Below are 21,195 nucleotides of genomic sequence, written 5' to 3' on the forward strand. Positions count from 1 at the left end.
GGACAGTGACGGGCGTTGACAAGCCTCATCTCTATGATGCCGGCTGCGCGAAAATCACGCAGCCGCGCATCAGACACGCATGACACACGCAGCTGTCAAATGGTTTTTGCGCTCGCAAAACGCTGCGTTGTTTGCGCGCGCAAAAACGCAACGTTCGTGTGAATCTCCCCTAAGGCCCACTTTACACAAAGTATTTTTGTTCTTAGGAGCCCCATGGGACAGTTGTCCCGCAGCGAGCCAGTGACACTTTGGGTAATAGAGAACTATGATGCTAGGAGCCCGGCTCCCTGCAGTTTGTTCGGTCCGGGACATGCGGACCGTATATCACAGTGGTGTCCATGGGGCCTTAAGTGTCATAAAAGTTCCAGAATTGGCAGCAAATGTACATTTAAGTGTTAAAAAAAATAAAAATTTTTTATATTATATATATATATATATATATATATATATATATATATATAAAAAAAAAAAAAAAAGGAACATAAAAAGGTGGCCCAACTTTTGCACATGTCAAATTTAGTTTCAATTTTCCAATTCAAAACAAATTCTTTTTTAAAAAAAAACAAAAACAAAACTTCAGTACTGGATTCATTACAGGAGGCCCCTATTGTTTACCCCAGTTCCCTCTGATAAAACAGAAGTCAGATACAGATTGCTTTCTTAAGGCTTTTACTCCATATAGGCTTGTAAAAATGTATAGACAAGAAAGCATTAGAGCGCTAAATGTCCATTAAAAAAGACAAACAAAAAACACTCAAACGTCAACTAAAATTTGCATCCTTCATTTACACTTAAATAGAAAATAATTTATACATATGTGTATATATAAAAAAAATTGCTTGGCATGTAAAATAATAAAAGCATCTTGTTCATTTTCGCCTCATCCTTTGCTCTTTCAATAGTTTCATTCTGTCCATACAAGCGCAATTACCAATTAATTGGCATTATAGCAGGTGAAATAATGGATTTGGATATCAAACAGTAATACGTGGCAGCAGTGCTTGGGAGTATATAGGTAAGGCAGAGTCTTCAGAGTTTGATGAATGCATTGTCCTGGGTCTGTTTCTGCACAGTGTCACTGAGAGGAAAGACAGTAGAGACAGCAAGATCAACAATGCCTTGGCAAAGCTCTGCATACAACTTCCTAGAAAAATAAAAAAGTATAGAATGTATAAATTGCATGTATAGAAAAAAAGTTTTAAAGGGTAATTCCAGTTATTACTAAATTCGGACATGTCAGAGTGCAAAACAATTAAAACAAAAAATTTCAATGAAAGCATTTTTCAATATGAATGTTAACGTGCATAGAAGAAGCACTCCAGCACATATCAAGCTCACTCATCAGCAATATTCTAGCAGCGTCATTTGTTTCTTCCCAGCTTGGATGCATCTATGCATTATGGACCCTTTCATTATGGACAGCTTTGTCATGTGATCTCAGTCTGACCACCAGAATGCTCTCATGTGTAGACAGGAGGTCATTTTCTCCTATGTGGCTGACTTACTTTATCACCAATAGAATCCCTCCTGGTAACGGACCCCTCCGCTTCCCACCCAGCTCCACCTTCTAGTTCCTCTGTATCCCCCCCCCCCCCCCCCCCCATGCATATAGTGCTGCTGAAGAGATTATTTCTGTTCTGTCTAAGGGACCAGGAGTGAAGTGATATAATAGGAGAGTCCAAACAATGACTAGCTGCAGAGTTCTAAAACTCCCCTGATTCATATCTGTGTGTGCTGTGTGCAGTGAGTTCAGTGTATGTCTATGAAATGCTGCTTCTCACTGCCTCCTGTGTAAAGACTGAAGCAGGAGATTTAGGGGTCAGAAGCTCTATGACCCTGATATATCACTTGCTGCACATAAATAGGACTCAGCAGAGCAACCGGGACTCCGCCCTCTCTGCTTCTGCAAAGCCAGGGGCATGGTGGGAAATGAATGTAGGCTGCATTAGGGGAACCATATCAGAGTGGAAGATGGCAAACAACCCATAAATGACACAACTAAAACAGGTATACACAGGGCATACATAAAAGCCTCTACAGTATTCTTTAATAATAGCCTATGCAGCACTATACAGGCAAAAATAAATAAGAATTGCTGAAGTACTTCTTTAAAGCAGATCTGTCAGTTGAATATGCAGCTTTAGGTAAAGGCAGCATTTTGCAGGGACAGGTTCGAAAATAACCTATTGACTAATAGGAGTGATCAAAGAATACAAACGACAGATACACAGCAGCCCATCAATCACTGAGGACGGCAGGGAGGGGGGGGGGGAGGAGGAGTGCGCCTCATGAATGCACCGGAATTCTAACAATGTATTTTTTGATCGCTCCTATTAGCCAAAACAGCACAATATTTTTTGTGCCATTTCGGCTAATAGAAGAATGGGACGGAAACTTTATGTAATCTGTCCACTTTATGTTGCTCAGTTTTTTCGCTGGCTATTCCAAATAAAGGAGATTTATTTATACATTCCACAAGAAGTGCTGATCTTTTCCTCCTGAATATTGTTCCTGTGGCGTGGAGATCGCGGCCTACTTCATGCACCTAGGAGGGTGAGCGGACATTCCTACTTTTATTTACTGCACCTGTCCCTGTAATATTTTCAAGCATTGTATGGTGGGATTGTTTGGACAGTTTTATGTGGGAAATATATGGCAGTGTATTGTAGTATTATTTGGATACTATATGGATTTTTTCTTTTTTTTTTTTAGGAATTGTATGTCAGTATTACTTATGTATATCTTTATTTTTGGGTGGAAGGGCTACTTTACCTGTTGCCCAGACACCCATTTTCTATCAAACTAGGCCTGCCTATTACACTTTTTTCCTTGAAGTGTCACTACAAATTTTCTGATAGAAACAAAACATTCTATCATGTAACTGCAAATGGATGTCGAAATTTTTTTTTTAACACAACCTACCATTGCGGCAAATTCAGCTGTGCGCAACTTAAAATCCAGTCACATAAGAGCCCTAACAGTCAGTGCACCAAAATTAACCAATACAATTATTTTGACAGTGGGAGATATTAGGTCTATGCATTGCCCCAGAAGTCGTTTTGTAGTAAATTAAACGTGGTGTTTTTATTTTTTTTACTATTAACGAAGAAAGATTGTGACACAAACGATTACTCCAATGGTCAGAACCAGTGATTTTTAGTACCATAGACATAACAATTATGACTGTTTATTGGACTGTTGACTTTGTTTCCGATTACTTATATAGCACCAAAACATTCAGCAGAGCTGTACACCGAATGTAAATCAATTTCCTTAGCTCACACACACGTACACATACGACGACAATTTAATAGAAAGCTATATTACCGACTGGTATGTTTATGGAATGGAGTAGAAATTGGAGCAGCCAGTGGAGGTCCACACAAACACAATGCAGACGGTCCCCCCTGGTATGATTTGAAGCTAGGGCCTAGAGAAGGCAACAGTGCTAACTATTGATCCACTATCCTATACAGCCCGGTTTTTACAATATAAAGACTATAAGGATAACGACTAAAATTTTGATAATCCGGCATGCACAGAACCACCATAATATAAGAAACTTACTGTGCACAGGCGGGGGCGCCATTGACTTCAAGTAACCAGACCTTCAAATCTTCGTCCACCATGAAGTCAAAGCCAAAGAGCTGGAAACTCTGGTAGGGTAGATGTTTCGTGCTGATCATAGGTTCTATACAAGTCAGACAGACCCTAAATAGAAGAGGAATTATAGAATTATTACACTGATAACAGGGAAGAAAAGCCAGGATAGTCAGCTATGAAGATTGGAACATATAGTAAATATGGCAGTTACAAGACTTTTAACTAGTATTTTCTGTCATGGAAGTTTGGGAGATGGACCTCCACCAATGCCCTGAATTAAGGGGTCCTGGAATTAATATTCATACATGAAAAGAACACACTTAACCCCTTCAAACTTCCTAACTGCATGTAGGTGATGGTGACCGCTCGACAGCCGGGCTGCTGCTGTAACGGCCGGGATCGGAGAAACCTCTGATCCCGGACGTTTAACCCCATAAGTGCTGCGGTCAATAGCGATATGATATTTTAACCGCATGGTGAATGCCGAAAAAATCCACAAAAAAAAAAAAAAAAAGTGGTAGAATTGCTTTTTTTCCCCCCACTCCCAGCAAAAAGAAACCAGAAGTTAATCAAACAGTCCCACATACTCCAAAATGATACCAATGAAAACGTCCCGCAAAACTAAGCCAAGATACAGAATTGCTACATGAATGAAAAAAATACAAAAAAAGTTATGACTCCTGGAATGCGGCGATAAACCAAGTTTTTTTTTTTTGTAAGCGTTTTTATTGTGCAAAAGTAGTAAAAAACAAAAACTATACATATTTGGTATTGCCATAATTGTACCACCCCACAGAATAAAAGGTAATGCATTATTTATGCTGCGCAGTAAGAGTAAATTTTATGAACGCAAAAAAAAAAAAATGGTGGAAGAAGTTTTTTTAGTACTTTTTTTTTTTTTTTTTAAATCCCATGAAGGGATAAATTATATTTTTTACTTATAGTGTATTAGCATACTCCTGTCTATACTATGAGACAGGCTGCTGTTAGGGCAACACATAGTGTACCCTAACAGCAAGCTTGTAGTGCAGACAGCTCTGGGGTCCATTCTAGGTCCCCGGGGATGACTGCAGAGGGTTCCACCAGCCTCAAATCGGGTCACCTGGTTTCCGTTAACGCGATCAAAGAGGGGAGTACTATTTGAACATGCCAGGGTCGAGGACCGCGGCGATCAAGAGTTAAACAGCTGGGGTCTGAGTTTTTCCGATCCCAGCTCTATTCAGAAGGCTGATCTAAGTTCAGGAGCGGTTAATAACTCACTGGAGCACTCGTAAGCATTTTCTACAGCGATGCCAAAAGTGGTCGCTGTAGACTGGGGACTTGCACCACCCTGTTGTCAAAAAGGCAGCGAGCGGTTGTTAAGGGGTTAAAGACGGAGATCACGTATATATAATTTACATCCATTTTAGACAATGATCTACCCAGAAAATAATCAGCAGCGTTGGAAATTTTTTTTTTCCGCACCACTTTAGAAGACAGGTGTTCCTTCATCAAAACTTCTATATTAACCCCTTAAGGACGCAGCCTAGTTTGGGCCTTAAGGCTCAGAGCACATTTTTCAAATCTGACATATTTCACTTTATGTGGTAATAACGTCGGAATGCTTAAACCTATCCAAGCGATTCTGAGATTGTTTTCTCGTGACACTTTGGGCTTCATGTTCGTGGTAAAATTTGGTCGATATATTCAGTCTTTATTTGTGAAAAATTGCAAAATTTAGAGAAAATTTACAAAAAATTGAATTTTTCAGAATTTAAATGCATCTGCTTGAAAAACAGACGGTTATACCACCCAAAATAGTTACTAGTTCACATTTCCCATATGTCTACTTTAGATTGGCATCGTTTTTTGAACATTATTTTATTTTTCTTGGACGTTACAAGGTTTAGAACATAAACAGCAATTTCTCATATTCTTAAGAAAATGTCAAAAGCCTTTTTTTGAAGGTGCCAGTACAGTTCTGAAGTGGATTTGAGGGGCCTATTAATTAGAAACCCCCATAAAACACCCCATTTTAAAAACTAGACCCCTCAAAGTATTCAAAACAGCATATAGAAAGTTTTTTAACCCTTCAGGCATTTCACAGGAATTAAAGCAAAGTGGAAATGAAATTTGCAAATTTCATTTTTTCTGCTGAATTTCAATTTTATTCAATTTTTTTTTAGTAACACAGAAGGTTTTACCAGAGAAATACTACTAAATATGTATTGTCCAGATTCTGCAGTTTTTAGAAATGTCCCACATGTGCCTCTAGTGCGCTCGTGGACTAAAACACAAGCCCTAGAAGCAAAGAAGCACCTAGTGCATTTTGAGGCCTCTTTTTTATTAGAATATATTTTAGGCAGCATGCCAGGTTTGAAGAGGTGTTGAGGTATCAAAACAATGGAAACCCACCAGAAGTGGCCCCATTTTGGAAATTACACCCCTCAAGGAATTCATTTATGGTTTTTGTTATCATTTTGACCGCACCGTTTTTTCACAGCACCTATTTGAATTGGGCTGTGAAATGAAAAAAATTATATTTTTTCCAATAAGATGTCATTTTTGATCAAATTTTCTTATTTTCACAGGGAACAACATACCCCATTTTGTTGCCCAATTTGTCCTTAGTGCGGCAATACCCCATTTGTGGTGATAAACTGCCGTTTGGGCCCATGGGAGGGCTCAGACGGAAAGGAGCGCTATGTGTTTGTTGGAGTCCAGATTTTGCTGGATTGGTTTTCGGGTGCCATGTCGCATTTGCAGAGCCCCAGAGGTATCAAAGCAATGGAAACCCACCAGAAGTGACCCCATTTTGGAAACTACACCCCTCAAGGAATTCATTTTTGGTTTTTGTTATCATTTTGACCGCACAGTTTTTTCACAGCACCTATTTGAATTGGGCTGTGAAATGAAAAAAATTATATTTTTTCCAATAAGATGTCATTTTTGATCAAAATTTCTTATTTTCACAAGGAACAACATACCCCATTTTGTTGCCCAATTTGTCCTTAGTGCGGCAATACCCCATTTGTGGTGATAAACTGCCGTTTGGGCCCATGGGAGGGCTCAGAAGAAAAGGACCACCATTTGGCCTACTGGAGCTTTTCTGGTGCTAAGTCATGTATGCAGAAGCCCCTGAGGTACCAGTACAGTTGAAACCCCCGAGAAGTGACCCCATTTTAAAAACTACACCCCTTAAGACATTCATCTAGAGGTGTAGTGAGCATTTTGACCCCACAGGTACTGTGTAAAAGATAATGCGCAGCAGATGGTGCAGTGTGAGATTTGCAATTTAATATATATATATGCCATTTCAGTGTCCAATATAGTGTGCCCAACATGCGCCACCGGAGATATACACCCCTTAAATTGTAATGTGGGTTCTCCTGGGTACGGCAATACCCTACATGTGGCTGTTATCAGCTGCCTGGGCATACGGCAGGGCTCAGAAGGGAAAGATGAGGGGGGTAAGCTGTGCGGAGTGCATCAGGGTAAATTAAAAATCAAGGGATGTATGATACATTTTAAAACAATCTTTTATACAGAGCTCTGGTTTTTCGGGACACATGTCACATTGGTATATTGTGTTCTTCCTTATCCCCCTCTTATAGCAGACTCTGCACCTCTTTTGACTCTTTCCCTTTCCACCGGTTTGGGGAACTTCTCCTGGAAAGTGTTGCCCTGGTACGATGCGTGTGGCCTCGCTTCCAGAAGTATTGGGTGCCCCCCCTTCCTGGTCCCTAAAGATTAGATCTTCAAATTCCAGGAAAGTTCCCCTCTGGCCTGCACATCGACGTAGCACGTACGCATTGTACAAAGCCATCTGTATGATGTGCCCGGCCAGCTTCTTATACCACACCGCATGGCGCTGTAGGGCTTCAGGACTTGATTTGACAAGTCCATCCCTCCCATGTACCTATTGTAGTCCAGGATGCAGTCTGGTTTGGGGGTGGCCTTTCCTTCATATATCCTAAATCTGTAGGTATACCCTCATGCACTCTCGCACAGCTTATACATCTTCACGCCATACCTTGCCCTCTTACCCGGCAGGTACTGGCGGAATTGAACCCTCCCTTTAAAATGTACCAGGGACTCATCAATAGAAAAACACTTCTCGGGGGTGTATGCTTGGGAAAACCGGGCACTGGAACGGTCTAATAGGGGTCTCCGTTTATACAAACGGTCAAAACTGGGGTAATCTCGGGGTGGGCACGGCTCATTATCAGTATAATGTAAGAAGCGAAGTATTGCCTCATTTATTTATTTTTTTAGGTTCCAGTTCATTTCTGAAGTTGCTTTGAGGGGCCCATATATTAGAAACCCCTATCAAACACCCCATTTTAGAAACTAGACCCCTCAAAGTATTCACAACAGCATATAGAAAGTTTATGAACCCTTTAGGTGTTTCACAGAAATTTAGAGCAAAGTAGAGGTGAAATTTACTCTTTTTATACCATTTTTTTTATAACACAAAAGGATTTATCTGAGAAACGCAACTTAATACGTATTGCCCAGATTCTGCAGTTTAGAGAAATATCCCACATGTGGCCCTAGTGCGGTAATTGACTGAAGCACCGGCCTCCGAAGCAAAGGAGCACCTAGCGGATTTTGAGCCCTCTTTTTTATTAGGCACCATGTCCGGTTTGAAGAGGTCTTGTGGTGCCAAAACATTGGAAACCCCCCAAAAGTGACCCCAATTTGGAAACTAGACCCCTTGAGGAATCCATTGTAGTTTTCTTGGGGTGCATGCGGCTTTTTGATCAGTTTTTATTCCATTTTTAGGTGGCGTGGTGACTAATAAACAGAAATTCTACTATTGTTTTTGTATACTTTTTTTTTTACAGCGTTCACCGTGCGCTATAAATGATATATTAACTTTATTCTGCGGGGCGATACGATCACGTCGATACCAGATGTTTATAGTTTTTTTTTATGTCTTATGGCGTTTGCACAATAAAATACGTTTTGTAAACAATCATTCACTTTTTGTGTTGCCTTATTCTAAGAGCCAGAACGTTTTTATTTTTCAATCAATAAAGCCGTGCGAGGACTTATTTTTTGCGTAACGAACTGTAGTTTCCATCAGTACCATTTTTAGGTACATGCGACTTTTTGATCTCTTTTTATTCCATTTTTTGGGAGGTGAAGTGACCAAACAATTGTGATTGTGGTACGGTTTATTAATATTTTTTTTTACGGCGTTCACCGTGCGGGATAAATAACAAAATAATTTTGTAGTTCAGCCCGTTACGGACGCGGCGATACCAATTATGTATAGTTTATTTGTTTGTTTATATATTTTTATTAATAATAAAGGACTGATAAGGGAAAAAGTGGGACTTTTACTTTTATAACTTTTAAAACTTTTATTTTCTTATTTTTACACATCTTTTTTTAACTTTTTTTTAACTTTATTACTTTGTCCCACTAGGGGACTTGAGGGCAGGAGGCTCTGATCGCTATTCTAATACACTGCACTACATGCGTAGTGCAGTGTATTAGAGCTGTCAGCTACTCACTGACAGCAAGCATAGTGGGTCCTGACGTTGTCAGGACCCACTAGGCTTCCGTCTATGGCATAGCCGGACGCCATTGTTTGGTGTCCGGTTGCCATAGTCACCATCGCCGGCCGCTATCGTGTAGCAGGCCGGCGATGGCGGATTAACCCCTAAGAAGCCGCGATCACTATTGAACGCGGCTTCTGAGGGGTTAATCGGCGGGGGAGCTCCGCGATCGGTCCCGGCACATCGAGCAGTGATAGTCTGCTGTCGGAAACAGCAGCTATCACAGCTCATGAACGCGCCCCGCGCGAACGGCGCCGTGTTTACTCCATGACCTACTATTAGGTCACTGAGCGCGAACGCTACAGTTAGCATGACCTAATAGTAGGTCATGGAGCGTTAAGGGGTTAAGTTGGTACCTTATTATTTCCTTTATCTGCCAAAGGATGCCATTCTCTAGATTGATATTGAAGGATGTCAGAAGGTACTGATTGAACTCCTCGAAGAACATCTCATTCCCATCCTCATATCTCCCATAGTTTTTAGAATGTTCCTTCTGAATGCAGTGATTAGTTAAGTGGCTTATCAGGTCTTCAAAGTCAGAGTCATTGTAGGGTTCAGACGAGGTTCTCAAGACTCCCTCACGATATAGGAAGATGTTGTACTGATTGTCCACAAGGACCCAGCTCCTGCAAGACATCAACAATCAAACAATAGGTTTTAGAATTAAACATATTATTAAAAAGATTACAAAATTTACTTTAGATACTCGGTACCAAAAATTCAACAACTATCATTACATCTGCTCCATATCTGTTTTTTTTTAATGAAAATTGTTACGTATTGTCACCATTACTATGGGAGTTCTAGTGTTTAGGCGGTTAAGATCGCTACCACCGCTATAAGGTCTATTCACACCGTATTCGAGTGTGCGTCGGACCTATACATCAGGAGGATTTCCCGGCGTATCCCTCTGACAGAAGCCTCTGACGAATGCCACTATGTAGTCATAACGTACGTCGCACGTAGGCCCCACGTTAAAAATATTTTTGCCATCCGTTGGGTGAATGGGGCCCTACGGATATGATCAGCAGAACACGAACGTACACTGGAAATGCAGCGTGAATAGAAACTAATTAAATGATAACTAGCAGAAGTGTTATAACATATGCAATATGGACTACATGAAAAATAAGCATGGGTCTTTGTTTTTTAAAGTTACAGGCCTGACTCTTCCAGGCTTTTGCCCCAGTGACCCCATCACAATGCTTTTGCCGATGCTCTGGCCTTGTTCAGCTTCGTCACAAGGACAAGGCGTGGATACACATCACCATCCACAGCAATGCCCGTGTCCTCACTTGAACCAATGTGGTGCAGTTACAGCAAAATGTCACAAAATACATCAACATTTTTGGTATTTGTCCGACTCTCTTTTGCAAACCTGCCTATTATATTATATTATGAGGTTTTCCCCAAAATTTACATTCTTACTTCTAGTACAGACATCCCCAGGCCGACCCATAAAATAATCCTGCAATAAACTGAGGAATTTATATGGGGCCTCCCAACTGTCCCCCAATGGCAGATAACACCACAATGTCAACACGCCCGATCCTTTTGTTCTATCAGGATATAAACCGATAGGCCAAGTATAACATGCACGTTCTTGGGTAGATTGTGGGATTCAGCCATTTTGGGTGTATGGTCAGCTTTAGACCAATCAATTTCAGAGTTGCTAAAATTTTCGGTGGAGGTCTGACTGCTGGGACCCAGAGCACATGGCTGCCTAGTCCCCAACCGCAGCGGGAAAGTGGCTGTGCATATGCAGTAATTTTTTATTAAAGTCTATGGGAGAAACAATGTGGGCGCTTAATCTCCCCCATTTTCAGAATGCTGCTAGTTGTGCACGTACTGTACACTTTAAATTGCCACCTTCTTTGCATATTCACTTAGGCCCTGTTCACACAGAGTTTTTTGACGAGTTTTCTGATGCGGAAACCGCGCCGCAAAACTCCTCAAAAACCGCCCGAAAATGCCTCCCATTGATTTCAATGGGAGTTGGACGAGTTTTTTACCGCGAGTAAAAAAAACGCGTCACGGTAAAAAGAAGCGTCATGACCCATCTTGAGGTGGTTTCCGCCTCCAAAACCCCATTTCAATTAGTCAGAAAGAGGGAAAAAAACGCCTCGACGAGTGTTTTGACGAGTTTTTGTCAAACCACTGTGCAAAAACCGTCTGGAGCAGTTTTTGCAAGAGGAATTTTCTCCGTGTGAACACAGCCTTACAGTAATGATTTTTAATGAAAATTTATAGAGTTTTTTAGCACATATTTGTTCACGGCCATTATCCTCCTCCCCTCACCTGCGCCTATTCCATCCACCAATATTTATATTTTCTATAAATACTTTTAAAGTCATTAAAACGCTATTACTGTAGCATGCCAAGCAAATAATACGGCTGTGGTGTTCTGTAATCACATTATACAGAGGCAGAACTTTGTCGCTGACAATAAGCGGTTCTATCCTGCCAATATCACTAGCAGTCTGAGTGTATATGGCTGTTCTATCCACAGCAAAGGTTTCTAGAACTCCCATCGATTTCAATAAAAAAAGGACATAGGTTGTTTGGGGTCCCACCTGGCTGTCTCCACCTTAATTTGACACTTATGACATGTCTGATGTGTCATCGTTATGAGATAATGGGAAAACTCTTATAAATTAAGGCAATTGTACCTATTAACAATTGGCAGTCCAAAACTTATCTAAAAAACAACAATAAATGAACGTTAAATGGACCCATCACCTGATATCAAATTTGCGGTGTCCAGGTTCTAGAAGCAGCGGGTTTTCTAGGTATTTCTGTATCACATGAACTTGACCTTGATTGTCAATGAAGTCTAGGAGTTGTGTTGCATCAGATGATATAAGGATCCCTTCCCCTACAAGAAAAGCAGAAAATCAAGGTTTTGTTAGGACATAAAAATTTTACATTTATTTTATTCATTTTAGGAGCACCTGAATCCCTAATTTTTCATATTTGCAATATGAGCAAATCTGATTTTGTGCAGTCACTACAGTGATTATCTGGCTAAGACCAGAATAGTATAAATGAAGGTCACAATTTATAATTTGCAACTCTAACGTTGTAACCCCTTTCCTGATCGCCCACTCTAAATATATTGCCAAGGAAGAGTCCAATTTTCCATGCCATCCATATACACCAAAGGGTTACTTTATTAGAGACACCCGCCTTTTCACGATTGGAGCTTCCCTTTATAGAAATTAGAGACGTGACACCAGAGTGCAGCAGAAAAACTAGCGAGCAGGCAAACGTGGATTAGTTTCAGTGCGAAAATTAAGCGATTTGAACGACTTCAAAACGAGGCACGGTCATCAGTGCTAGACTAGATGGGGCCAGTATTTCAAAAAGCGCCAAAAAAAAAAAAACAAAAAAAAAAAGACCCCCATGGAGGTGATCTTATTAACATGTATAAATATATATGTGTGGTCAATACAAAGAACTAGCACATGATCTATTCTTTCCAAGTACTCTACTAAAGGACCAGGGGACATTCAATACGTTTGGAAGAAAGACGTTTAAGATATCAATATAGGAAAGGGATCCTTATAGTTAAAATAGTCAAGCTATGGAATGCACTGCCCCAAGAGGTAGTAATGGCAGATACTACGTCAGCATTTATAAAAGGCTCGAAGTTTATTTATTGATAAACGTCATGGAAGGCTATAATAAAATCAAGAAATAATTGACAAGTAATTGATTGAAAAAGGTCGAACTTGATGGACCGGGGTCTTTTTTTTTTTTCCAACCTACGTAATTATGTAACGGTGTCAAGAAAATGCGGAGAATGGGGTGGTCGAGGAAAACATCCAGTGAAAGGGGGATCCTGTGGACATCAGTACCTATCAACGAAAGGGAGGATTTCAAGAATCGTTCTGGCGAACAGGCGGTGCACATTCAAGTAAATTACAGCCAAATACAACGCTGGTTCTCCAACTAACATGCCCGAATGCACAACTTGTCATTCCTTAGCACAAATGGGCTAGAACTACAGACGACCAGTTGGAGTGCCATTGCTGTCCAAGGGAAACAGAAGGGCAAGACTCCATTGGGCAAAATTGCACAAAAATTGTATCACTGAGCAGTGGAGAAACATCACCTATTCAGACGTATCCAGAATTCTTTTGCACCAAGTTGATGGGATGGGCAAAATTTGTCGCAAACAGAATGAATCGATGACACTTTCCGGTCAGGTGTCACAGTTCATGGTGGTGGAGTAATGGTGTGGGGAATGTTTACTTGGCACATCCTGGGTCTTCGGATACCTGTGGATGGACGTTTGAACACTGGGGCTTACCTAAGCTTTGTGGCCGACCAAGTTCATCCCTTCATGGTAGCGGTTTACCTTATGGCAGTAGGAGACCTTAATGGCAACTGTGAGAAGCTATCCTGTCTGCATGGGTCAATATTCCTGCAGAACGATTTTAACACCTAGTGGAATCTATCCCACAATGAATTGCTGCCGTTACGAAGGCTAAAGAAGGTCCAATGTGCTACTAGATGAGCGTCTCTAATAAAGTGGCCATTCAGTGTATGTCTAGAGCAAGGGGCTGCCTGGTCCCCATCCGCAAATATAAAATATATATTTTTGTTACAAAAGTTCCCTGAAAAAAAAAAAAGCATTAAAAAAAAAAAAAAAGGAAGCTGTGTACAGGGTGTCCTGTATTTAATTCCACCGCAGCACCACCATAGGCAAAATGAAGCATTGTACACTGCTAATTGAGATCAGTGGGCTGTCCATGTAATGTGTTGATGTGCGGTGTCCTCCAGAGGGAGAGATGCATTATAACCATTCTCTGATATGACGAATTGATGTAGGTCCTGAATGAGGGACTACTCTCTATTAACAGAAATGGAAACAAGAAATGACATCATGAGAATAGCGATGCTTTGCCCCAGTTGTTAAGCTTGCGCCTCATCCCGCACCTGTGAATTATTTTTTAAATACCATCCCTTGATGTCCCCTAAATCGATCCTAGTGTGCCCTGAAGATCCTCTGTGAGATACCATGAGGTGTGGTGGAACGATTCCATCTTGGCTTGTATTTCTGCCTGCAAATAAATGCTTAACATTTAAGGGGGAAAAAAATAAATAAAAATAAAAACGGTTGCTCTTATCTGCTTGTTTTTCCATTATTTTCATCTTCTTAAAGAGGTTTTTCGGGCACGGACCGGTTTTTCATACGGATGACCTATCCACAGGACAGGTCATCATTATATGATCAGTGGGGTTCCGACATCCACTGTTTTGGCTCCGTTCCGTACACGACATAGTGGCCGTGCTGCAGATCTGCTTCTATTCACTTGAATAGGAGTAGAGCTGCAGTACCGCGGCTCGACCGCTATACTGTGACCGGAGCCGTCTGCTTCCGGCATGGACCCCCACCGATCATATACTGATGACCTATACTGTGGAAGAACTGGATCAGGACACAATTTTAGATTAAAAAAAAATAAACCTACATGATCCTAAAAAGGTGGAGATTTACTTTAAGTAGGAACTGCACTTTGAACAAACTTTGCATTAATCAAAAAGTCAAGCGAATATAAGAAACTTTATAATAGATCTTATTAGAGAAAAATTCCTCTCTTTCTCAACTTATCAGACTCCTTCCCCATCCCCACCCCCACCTCTAACTGTTCACTGGCATAGAAAAGTTCTTGAATCCCCCCCCCCCCCATTGGCTTTTACTATAGTAGAAGTGGGCCTTTAATCCTAACGGCATGTTGGTAGCCAGCACACCTCTAGTCTTACTGAACCTGATGTCAATGTAAGACATCAGACATAAAAACTATCTGAAGAAACAGTACAGCGATTAATTATGGATGCCAGTTTGACTTGTAATCTATTATTTATAGTCACCCTGAAATATTGATTTCCTCTATAGTTGGCTTTAAAATTATGGCTGAACATAGAAAATATTTTGGAATTTTTGTGCAGTGTATTAACTTTTACCAGGGCTGTAGTGTATACAAAATGATCACTTTTCTATAGCAAAATTCCACCTTAAAACAAAAATCAGACATAGAGCCCCTGCCCAAAGTGTGGTCAACACGGTACAGACTTATACCATGGCAAGATCTTTGGAAACAAATAGCCTTGGTTCTAGAAGGGATCAGCTATTTTAAAGGGACCAGTACTAGATTTATTTGGTCCTTTTGTCTCATGGTGGGGGGTTTTGGGGCATAATACGCAGGGAAAGGGTAACTTGGCAAAACCTACAAAATGCGAATTTCTAATGGTGGCTAAGAGATGATGCCTAAATGGAAGGTTACAGAAAAAACTTTTATTGATTGGCCCAATACATAATAGCATTGAAAGGTTTTATTTCATGTTAAAAGGGGTTGTCCGGCCACGGACCAGTTTTTCAATCTGATGACCTGTCCTGTGGATAAATGCCAATGGGGGGGGGGGGGGGGGGCGGGGGACGCAAGAACTTTTCTACGCCAGTGAACAGTTAGGGTATGTTCACACATCTTAACAAATTATGTCTGAAATTATGGAGCTGTTTTCAGGCGAAAACAGCTCCTGAATTTCAGACGTTTTTGCAAGTACTTGAGTTTTTCGCGGTGTCCATTACGGACGTAATTGGAGCTGTTTTTCAATGGAGTCAATGAAAAACGGCTCCAAAAACGTCCAAAGAAGTGACATGCATTTATTTGACGCGGGCGTCTTTTACGCGACGTCTTTTGACAGCGACGTGTAAAATTACACCTCGTCTGAACAGAACATCGTAAAACCCATTGCAAGCAACGGGCAGATGTTTGCAGGCGTAATGGAGCAGTCTTTTCAGGCGTAATTCGAGGCGTAAAACGCCCAAATTACGTCTGAAAATAGGCAGTGTGAACATACCCTTAGAGGCAGAGGCAGAGAAAGCCTGATATCAGAGAAAAAAAAATCCTCTCCTCCACTTAAGATCCATTACAACGTTTTTTTTATTCGCTTGTACTTTTGATTAATGCAAAGTTTTTTCAAAGTCCAGTGCCTACTAAAATAAATCTCCACCTTTTATGATCATATAGCTTTTTGGTCTAAAATTCTGTTCTGATCCAGTTCTCTAAACCCCCTGCAAAGACCGTAGATTTAATCCTTTGGCGAGACAGACAATTATTTTATATTTTTTCATTTTTGATTTCCCTCCCCACCTTCCAAGAAACAGAACTTGTTTATCATAAAGGATTGCTTTAAAGAAAACCACACATTTATGGATTATTAATTCCATTAAATTTTTTACCCCATTATTATACCACCGGATCTACTCTGCACAGATTATATAAACCTCCACATTATAAATGGAAATACCAGTAAAACCCCAATCAAAACTACTACCAATCAAAATGGTTGTACTTCTGAGCCTGGCAGTGTGCCCAAACAGCAGTTTATGACCACATATGGGGCATTACCGTACTCTGGAGAACCTGCTTAAAGAGGCTCTGTCACCACATTATAAGTGCCCTATCTCCTACATAATTATATCGGTACTGTAATGTAGATAACAATTAGTTCCTTAATGTCCAACTGGGCGTGTTTTTACTTTTGACCAAGTGGGCGTTGTAAAGAAAAGTGTGTGACGCTGACCAATCAGCGTCATACACTTCACTCTATTCATGTAATCAGCAGATAGTGATCCTGCGTTGTTCACTATGCGCTGTCACATACTCACACGTTAACGTTATTGAAGTGTCTTGACAGTAAACGGACATCACCTCCAGCCAGGACGGGACGTCTATTCACTATCCCGACACTTCGGTAACGTTTGTGTGGGACTTACAGCACAGCAAGCGTAATCTCGCGAGATCAGGCTGTAAATGACAGCACAACGTGATCTCGATGTGCTGTGTGAGTAAGTCACACACAAACGTTACCGAAGTGTCGGGATAGTGAATAGACGTCCCGTCCTAGCTGGAGGTGATGTCCATTTACTGTAAAGACACTTCAGTAACGTTAACGTGTGAGTATGTGACAGCGCATAGTGAACAACTCAGGATTACTAGGTGCTGATTACATGAATGGAGAGAAGTGTATGACGCGGATTGTCAGCGTCATACACTTCTCTCCAGAACGCACACTTGGTCAAAAGTAAAAACACACCCAGTTGGGCATTAAGAAAGTAATTAGCATAAAGCTAAAATCGCTCATAACTTGGTGAAAATAGATAAATAAAAAACACTGCTGTTATCTACATTACAGCGCCGATCTCATTATGTAGGAGATAGGGCACTTATAATCTGGTGACAGAGCCTCTTTAAAGGGGTATTCCCAGAATCCCATTGAAGGTTCAGTGTCCCCCACTGCCGAAATGAAAAAACTTGCCAATCGCAAGTAATTATCTAAAGTCTACAGTGGCCTTGATTTCAACCCCTAAACATCCCCATCTTCTAGGTTTGTTTGTACGTTGCTGCCCTGGGATTCCGGTTCGCTGCAGACTAGCATACGTGCTTGATAGCCACTATTCTTCTATAGGGGATATTCTTATTTCTGTGTAGTGAGATGGCGCATGCGTGTTTGCGCCGTCCTTATTGCACAGGTTGGGTTTGCGCACTGCGCACCAGCTGCTGTAACAGAAAAAGCAGCGCCTTGCTGATGTCTGTGTGCCTCACTTTGCACTCTATGCGCTGCTCACTTGGGGACATAGTTACCGTCGGCAACGCACAGGGTGTGCAGGGAGCTTGTAGGAGCTGCAGGGGGATTGTGGAAAATGTACTTTCCCACATCCAAACAGTGGTCACATGACCATGAATGAAACCCACATCGCGCTACAGATAGCAGAAGTACGGAGGACCGGGTGGCAGAAAAAGTGGCAGTAAGCCAGCTGGATATTATCGGATAGAATGTTTAGGTTGCATTATGTAGAGATTGTGTATGTATGTATTCTACCGTTCAAAAGTTTGAGGTCACCCAGACAATTTTGTGTTTTCCATGAAAACTCACACTTATATTTATCAAAGGAGTTGCAAAATGACTAGAAAATATAGTCAAGACATTGACAAGGTTAGAAATAATGATTTTTATTTGAAATAATAATTTTCTCCTTCAAACGTTGCTCTCGTCAAAGAATGCTCCATTTGCCGCAATTCCAGCATTGCAGACCTTTGGCATTCTAGCTGTTAATTTGCTGAGGTAAATCGGGAGAAATTTCACCCCATGATTCAAGAAGCCCCTCCCACAAGTTGGATTGGCTTGATGGGCACTTCTTGCGTACCATACGGTCAAGCTGCTCCCACAACAGCTCTATGGGGTTGAGATCTGGTGACTGCGCTGGCCACTCCATTACAGATAGAATACCAGCTGCCTGCTTCTTCCCTAAATAGTTCTTGCATAATTTGGAGGTGTGCTTTGGGTCATTGTCCTGTTGTAGGATGAAATTGGCTCCAATCAAGCGCTGTCCACAGGGTATCTCATGGCGTTGCAAAATGGAGTGATAGCCTTCCTTATTCAAAATCCCTTTTACCTTGTACAAATCTCCCACTTTACCAGCACCAAAGCAACCCCAGACCATCACATTACCTCCACCATGCTTAACAGATGGCGTCAGGCACTCTTCCACCATCTTTTCAGTTGTTCTGCGTCTCACAAATGTTCTTCCGTGTGATCCAAACACCTCAAACTTCGATTCGTCTGTCCATAACACTTTTTTCCAATCTTCCTCTGTCCAATGTCTGTGTGCTTTTGCCCATATTAATCTTTTCCTTTTATTAGCCAGTCTCAGATATGGCTTTTTCTTTGCCACTCTGCCCTGAAGGCCAGCATCCCAGAGTCGTCTCTTCACTGTAGACGTTGACACTGGCGTTTTGCGGGTACTATTTAATGAGGCTGCCAGTTGAGGACCTGTGAGGCGTCTATTTCTCAAACTAGAGACTCTAATGTACTTGTCTTGTTGCTCAGTTGTGCAGCGGGGCCTCCCACTTCTCTTTCTACTCTGGTTAGCTGTCCTCTGAAGGGAGTAGTACACACCGTTGTAGGAAATCTTCGGTTTCTTGGCAATTTCTCGCATGGAATAGCCTTCATTTCTAAGAACAAGAATAGACTGTCGAGTTTCACATGAAAGCTCTCTTTTTCTAGCCATTTTGAGAGTTTAATCGAACCCACAAATGTAATGCTCCAGATTCTCAACTAGCTCAAAGGAAGGTCAGTTTTATAGCTCCTCTAAACAGCAAAACGGTTTACAGCTGTGCTAACATAATTGCACAAGGGTTTTAAAGGGTTTTCTAATCATCCATTAGCCTTCTAACACAGTTAGCAAACACAATGTACCATTAGAACACTGGAGTGATGGTTGCTGGAAATGGGCCTCTATACACCTATGTAGATATTTCATTAAAAATCAGAGGTTTGCAGCTAGGATAGTCATTTAGCACATTAACAATGTATAGAGCAGGGCTCTCAAGCACGCGGTCCGCATGCGGCCCCTGGGGCTGTCATCTGCGGCCTGCGGGACACAGAGCCGCTAGTATCGGCTCTGCTCCGAGACTCTGGAATTCCCTGACATCGCTGTCCACATATGAACAGCGATGTCTGGGGCTTCCCCAGAGCCGGAGTCCCGGGCAGAGCGCTAGTACAGGCTCTGCACGGGACTCTGTGGAATTCCCTGACATCGCTGCCCATATATGGACAGTGTGTCAGGGTCTTGAGCGGAGCAGAGCGCTGGTGTCGGCTCTGCTCCTGGACTCTGTGGAATTCCCTGACATCGCTGTCCACATATGAACAGCGATGTCTGGGACTTTCCCAGAGCCGGAGTCCCGAGCAGAGCGCTGGTGTCAGCTCTGCTCCGGGACTCTGTGGAATTCCCTGACATCGCTGCCCATATGTGGACAGTGTGTCAGGGTCTTCCCCAGAGCGGAGTCCCGGGCAGAGCGCTAGTATAGGCTCTGCTCCGGAATTCCCTGACATATCTGCCCATATATGGACAGTGTGTCAGGGTCTTCCCCAGAGCAGAGTCCCGGGCAGAGTGCTATTATCGGCTCTGCTCCGGGACTCTGGGGAAGCCTCTGACATCGCTGTCCATACATCGACAATGATGTCAGGGGCTTCCCCAGAGCAGGAGTCCCAGTGATGTCAGGAGCACAGCTGGAGTCCCAGGAAGAGCCTACTAGCGCTCTGCCTGGGACTCCAGCTCTGGGGTTGCCCCTGACATCTCTGTCCATATATGGACAGTGATGTCAGGAGCAGAGCTGGAATCCCAGGCAGAGTGCCAGAAGCTGCTCTGCTCCGGGACTCCAGCTCTGGGCAAGCCCCTGACATCACTGTGGCAGCCTCTGCAGAGGGCACTGTGGCAGCCTCTACAGAGGGCACTGTGGCAGCCTCTACAGAGGGCACTGTGGCAGCCTCTACAGAGGGCACTGTGGCAGCCTCTACAGAGGGCACTGGCATTATCTAGGGGTGTGTTGCATTATCCACAGAGGGCACTGCGGCAGCATCCACAGAGGGCACTGCGGCAGCATCCACAGAGGGCACTGCGACAGCATCCACAGAGGGCACTGCGACAGCATCCACAGAGGGCACTGCGACAGCATCCACAGAGGGCACTGCGACAGCATCCACAGAGGGCACTGCGACAGCATCCACAGAGGGCACTGCGGCACTATCAAAAAAGGGGCTTCCCAATCTTGACATGTGTGCTAACTGAGCCGCTGGACTGCATTTAGAGACACTTAAACTGGAAAGCTGGATTGTTGAAATAAGCACGTGGAGAAATATCTAAAATTTTAAACCTGGCGGTATTATTATAGTAATGTAGTGTTATAGTAGTTCAAATAACTAATTGATTAACAATAATTTTGTATTGTATCAAATTTGAAAGTAATGCGGCCCGTCAACGTCCCATTTTTTCTATATGCGGCCCACCCGGCCGAGTTTGAGACCCCTGGTATAGAGTGTATTTCTGATTAATTTAATGTTATCTTCATTGAAAAAAAACTGTGCTTTTCTTGCAAAAATAAGGACATTTCTAAGTGACCCTAAACTTTTGAACGGTAGTGTATGTACGTATTTTATTTTTTTTTAGAACAAAAAAACAAAGCAAAAACACTAC

At 42.1% G+C, this 21,195-nt stretch overlaps 1 protein-coding gene across 1 annotated transcript in view; it reads right to left on the minus strand.

Annotated features, from left to right (window-relative positions):
- Window positions 1-499: 499 nt before the first annotated feature.
- TTL (tubulin tyrosine ligase) overlaps window positions 500-21,195 on the minus strand; it is a 35,634-nt gene continuing 14,938 nt past the window's right edge. The window contains exons 4-7 of the mRNA XM_075864466.1: window positions 11,889-12,024; window positions 9,506-9,775; window positions 3,568-3,711; window positions 500-1,144 (exon numbers count right to left, since the gene is read on the minus strand). Of these exons, the coding sequence (XP_075720581.1) occupies window positions 1,030-1,144; window positions 3,568-3,711; window positions 9,506-9,775; window positions 11,889-12,024 (665 nt within the window). The 3' untranslated portion in view covers window positions 500-1,029. The remainder of the gene's footprint in view (window positions 1,145-3,567; window positions 3,712-9,505; window positions 9,776-11,888; window positions 12,025-21,195) is intronic.

This window comes from Rhinoderma darwinii, chromosome 4 (genome assembly GCF_050947455.1).
Source record: "Rhinoderma darwinii isolate aRhiDar2 chromosome 4, aRhiDar2.hap1, whole genome shotgun sequence".
NCBI classification, from domain to species: Eukaryota; Metazoa; Chordata; class Amphibia; order Anura; family Rhinodermatidae; genus Rhinoderma; species Rhinoderma darwinii.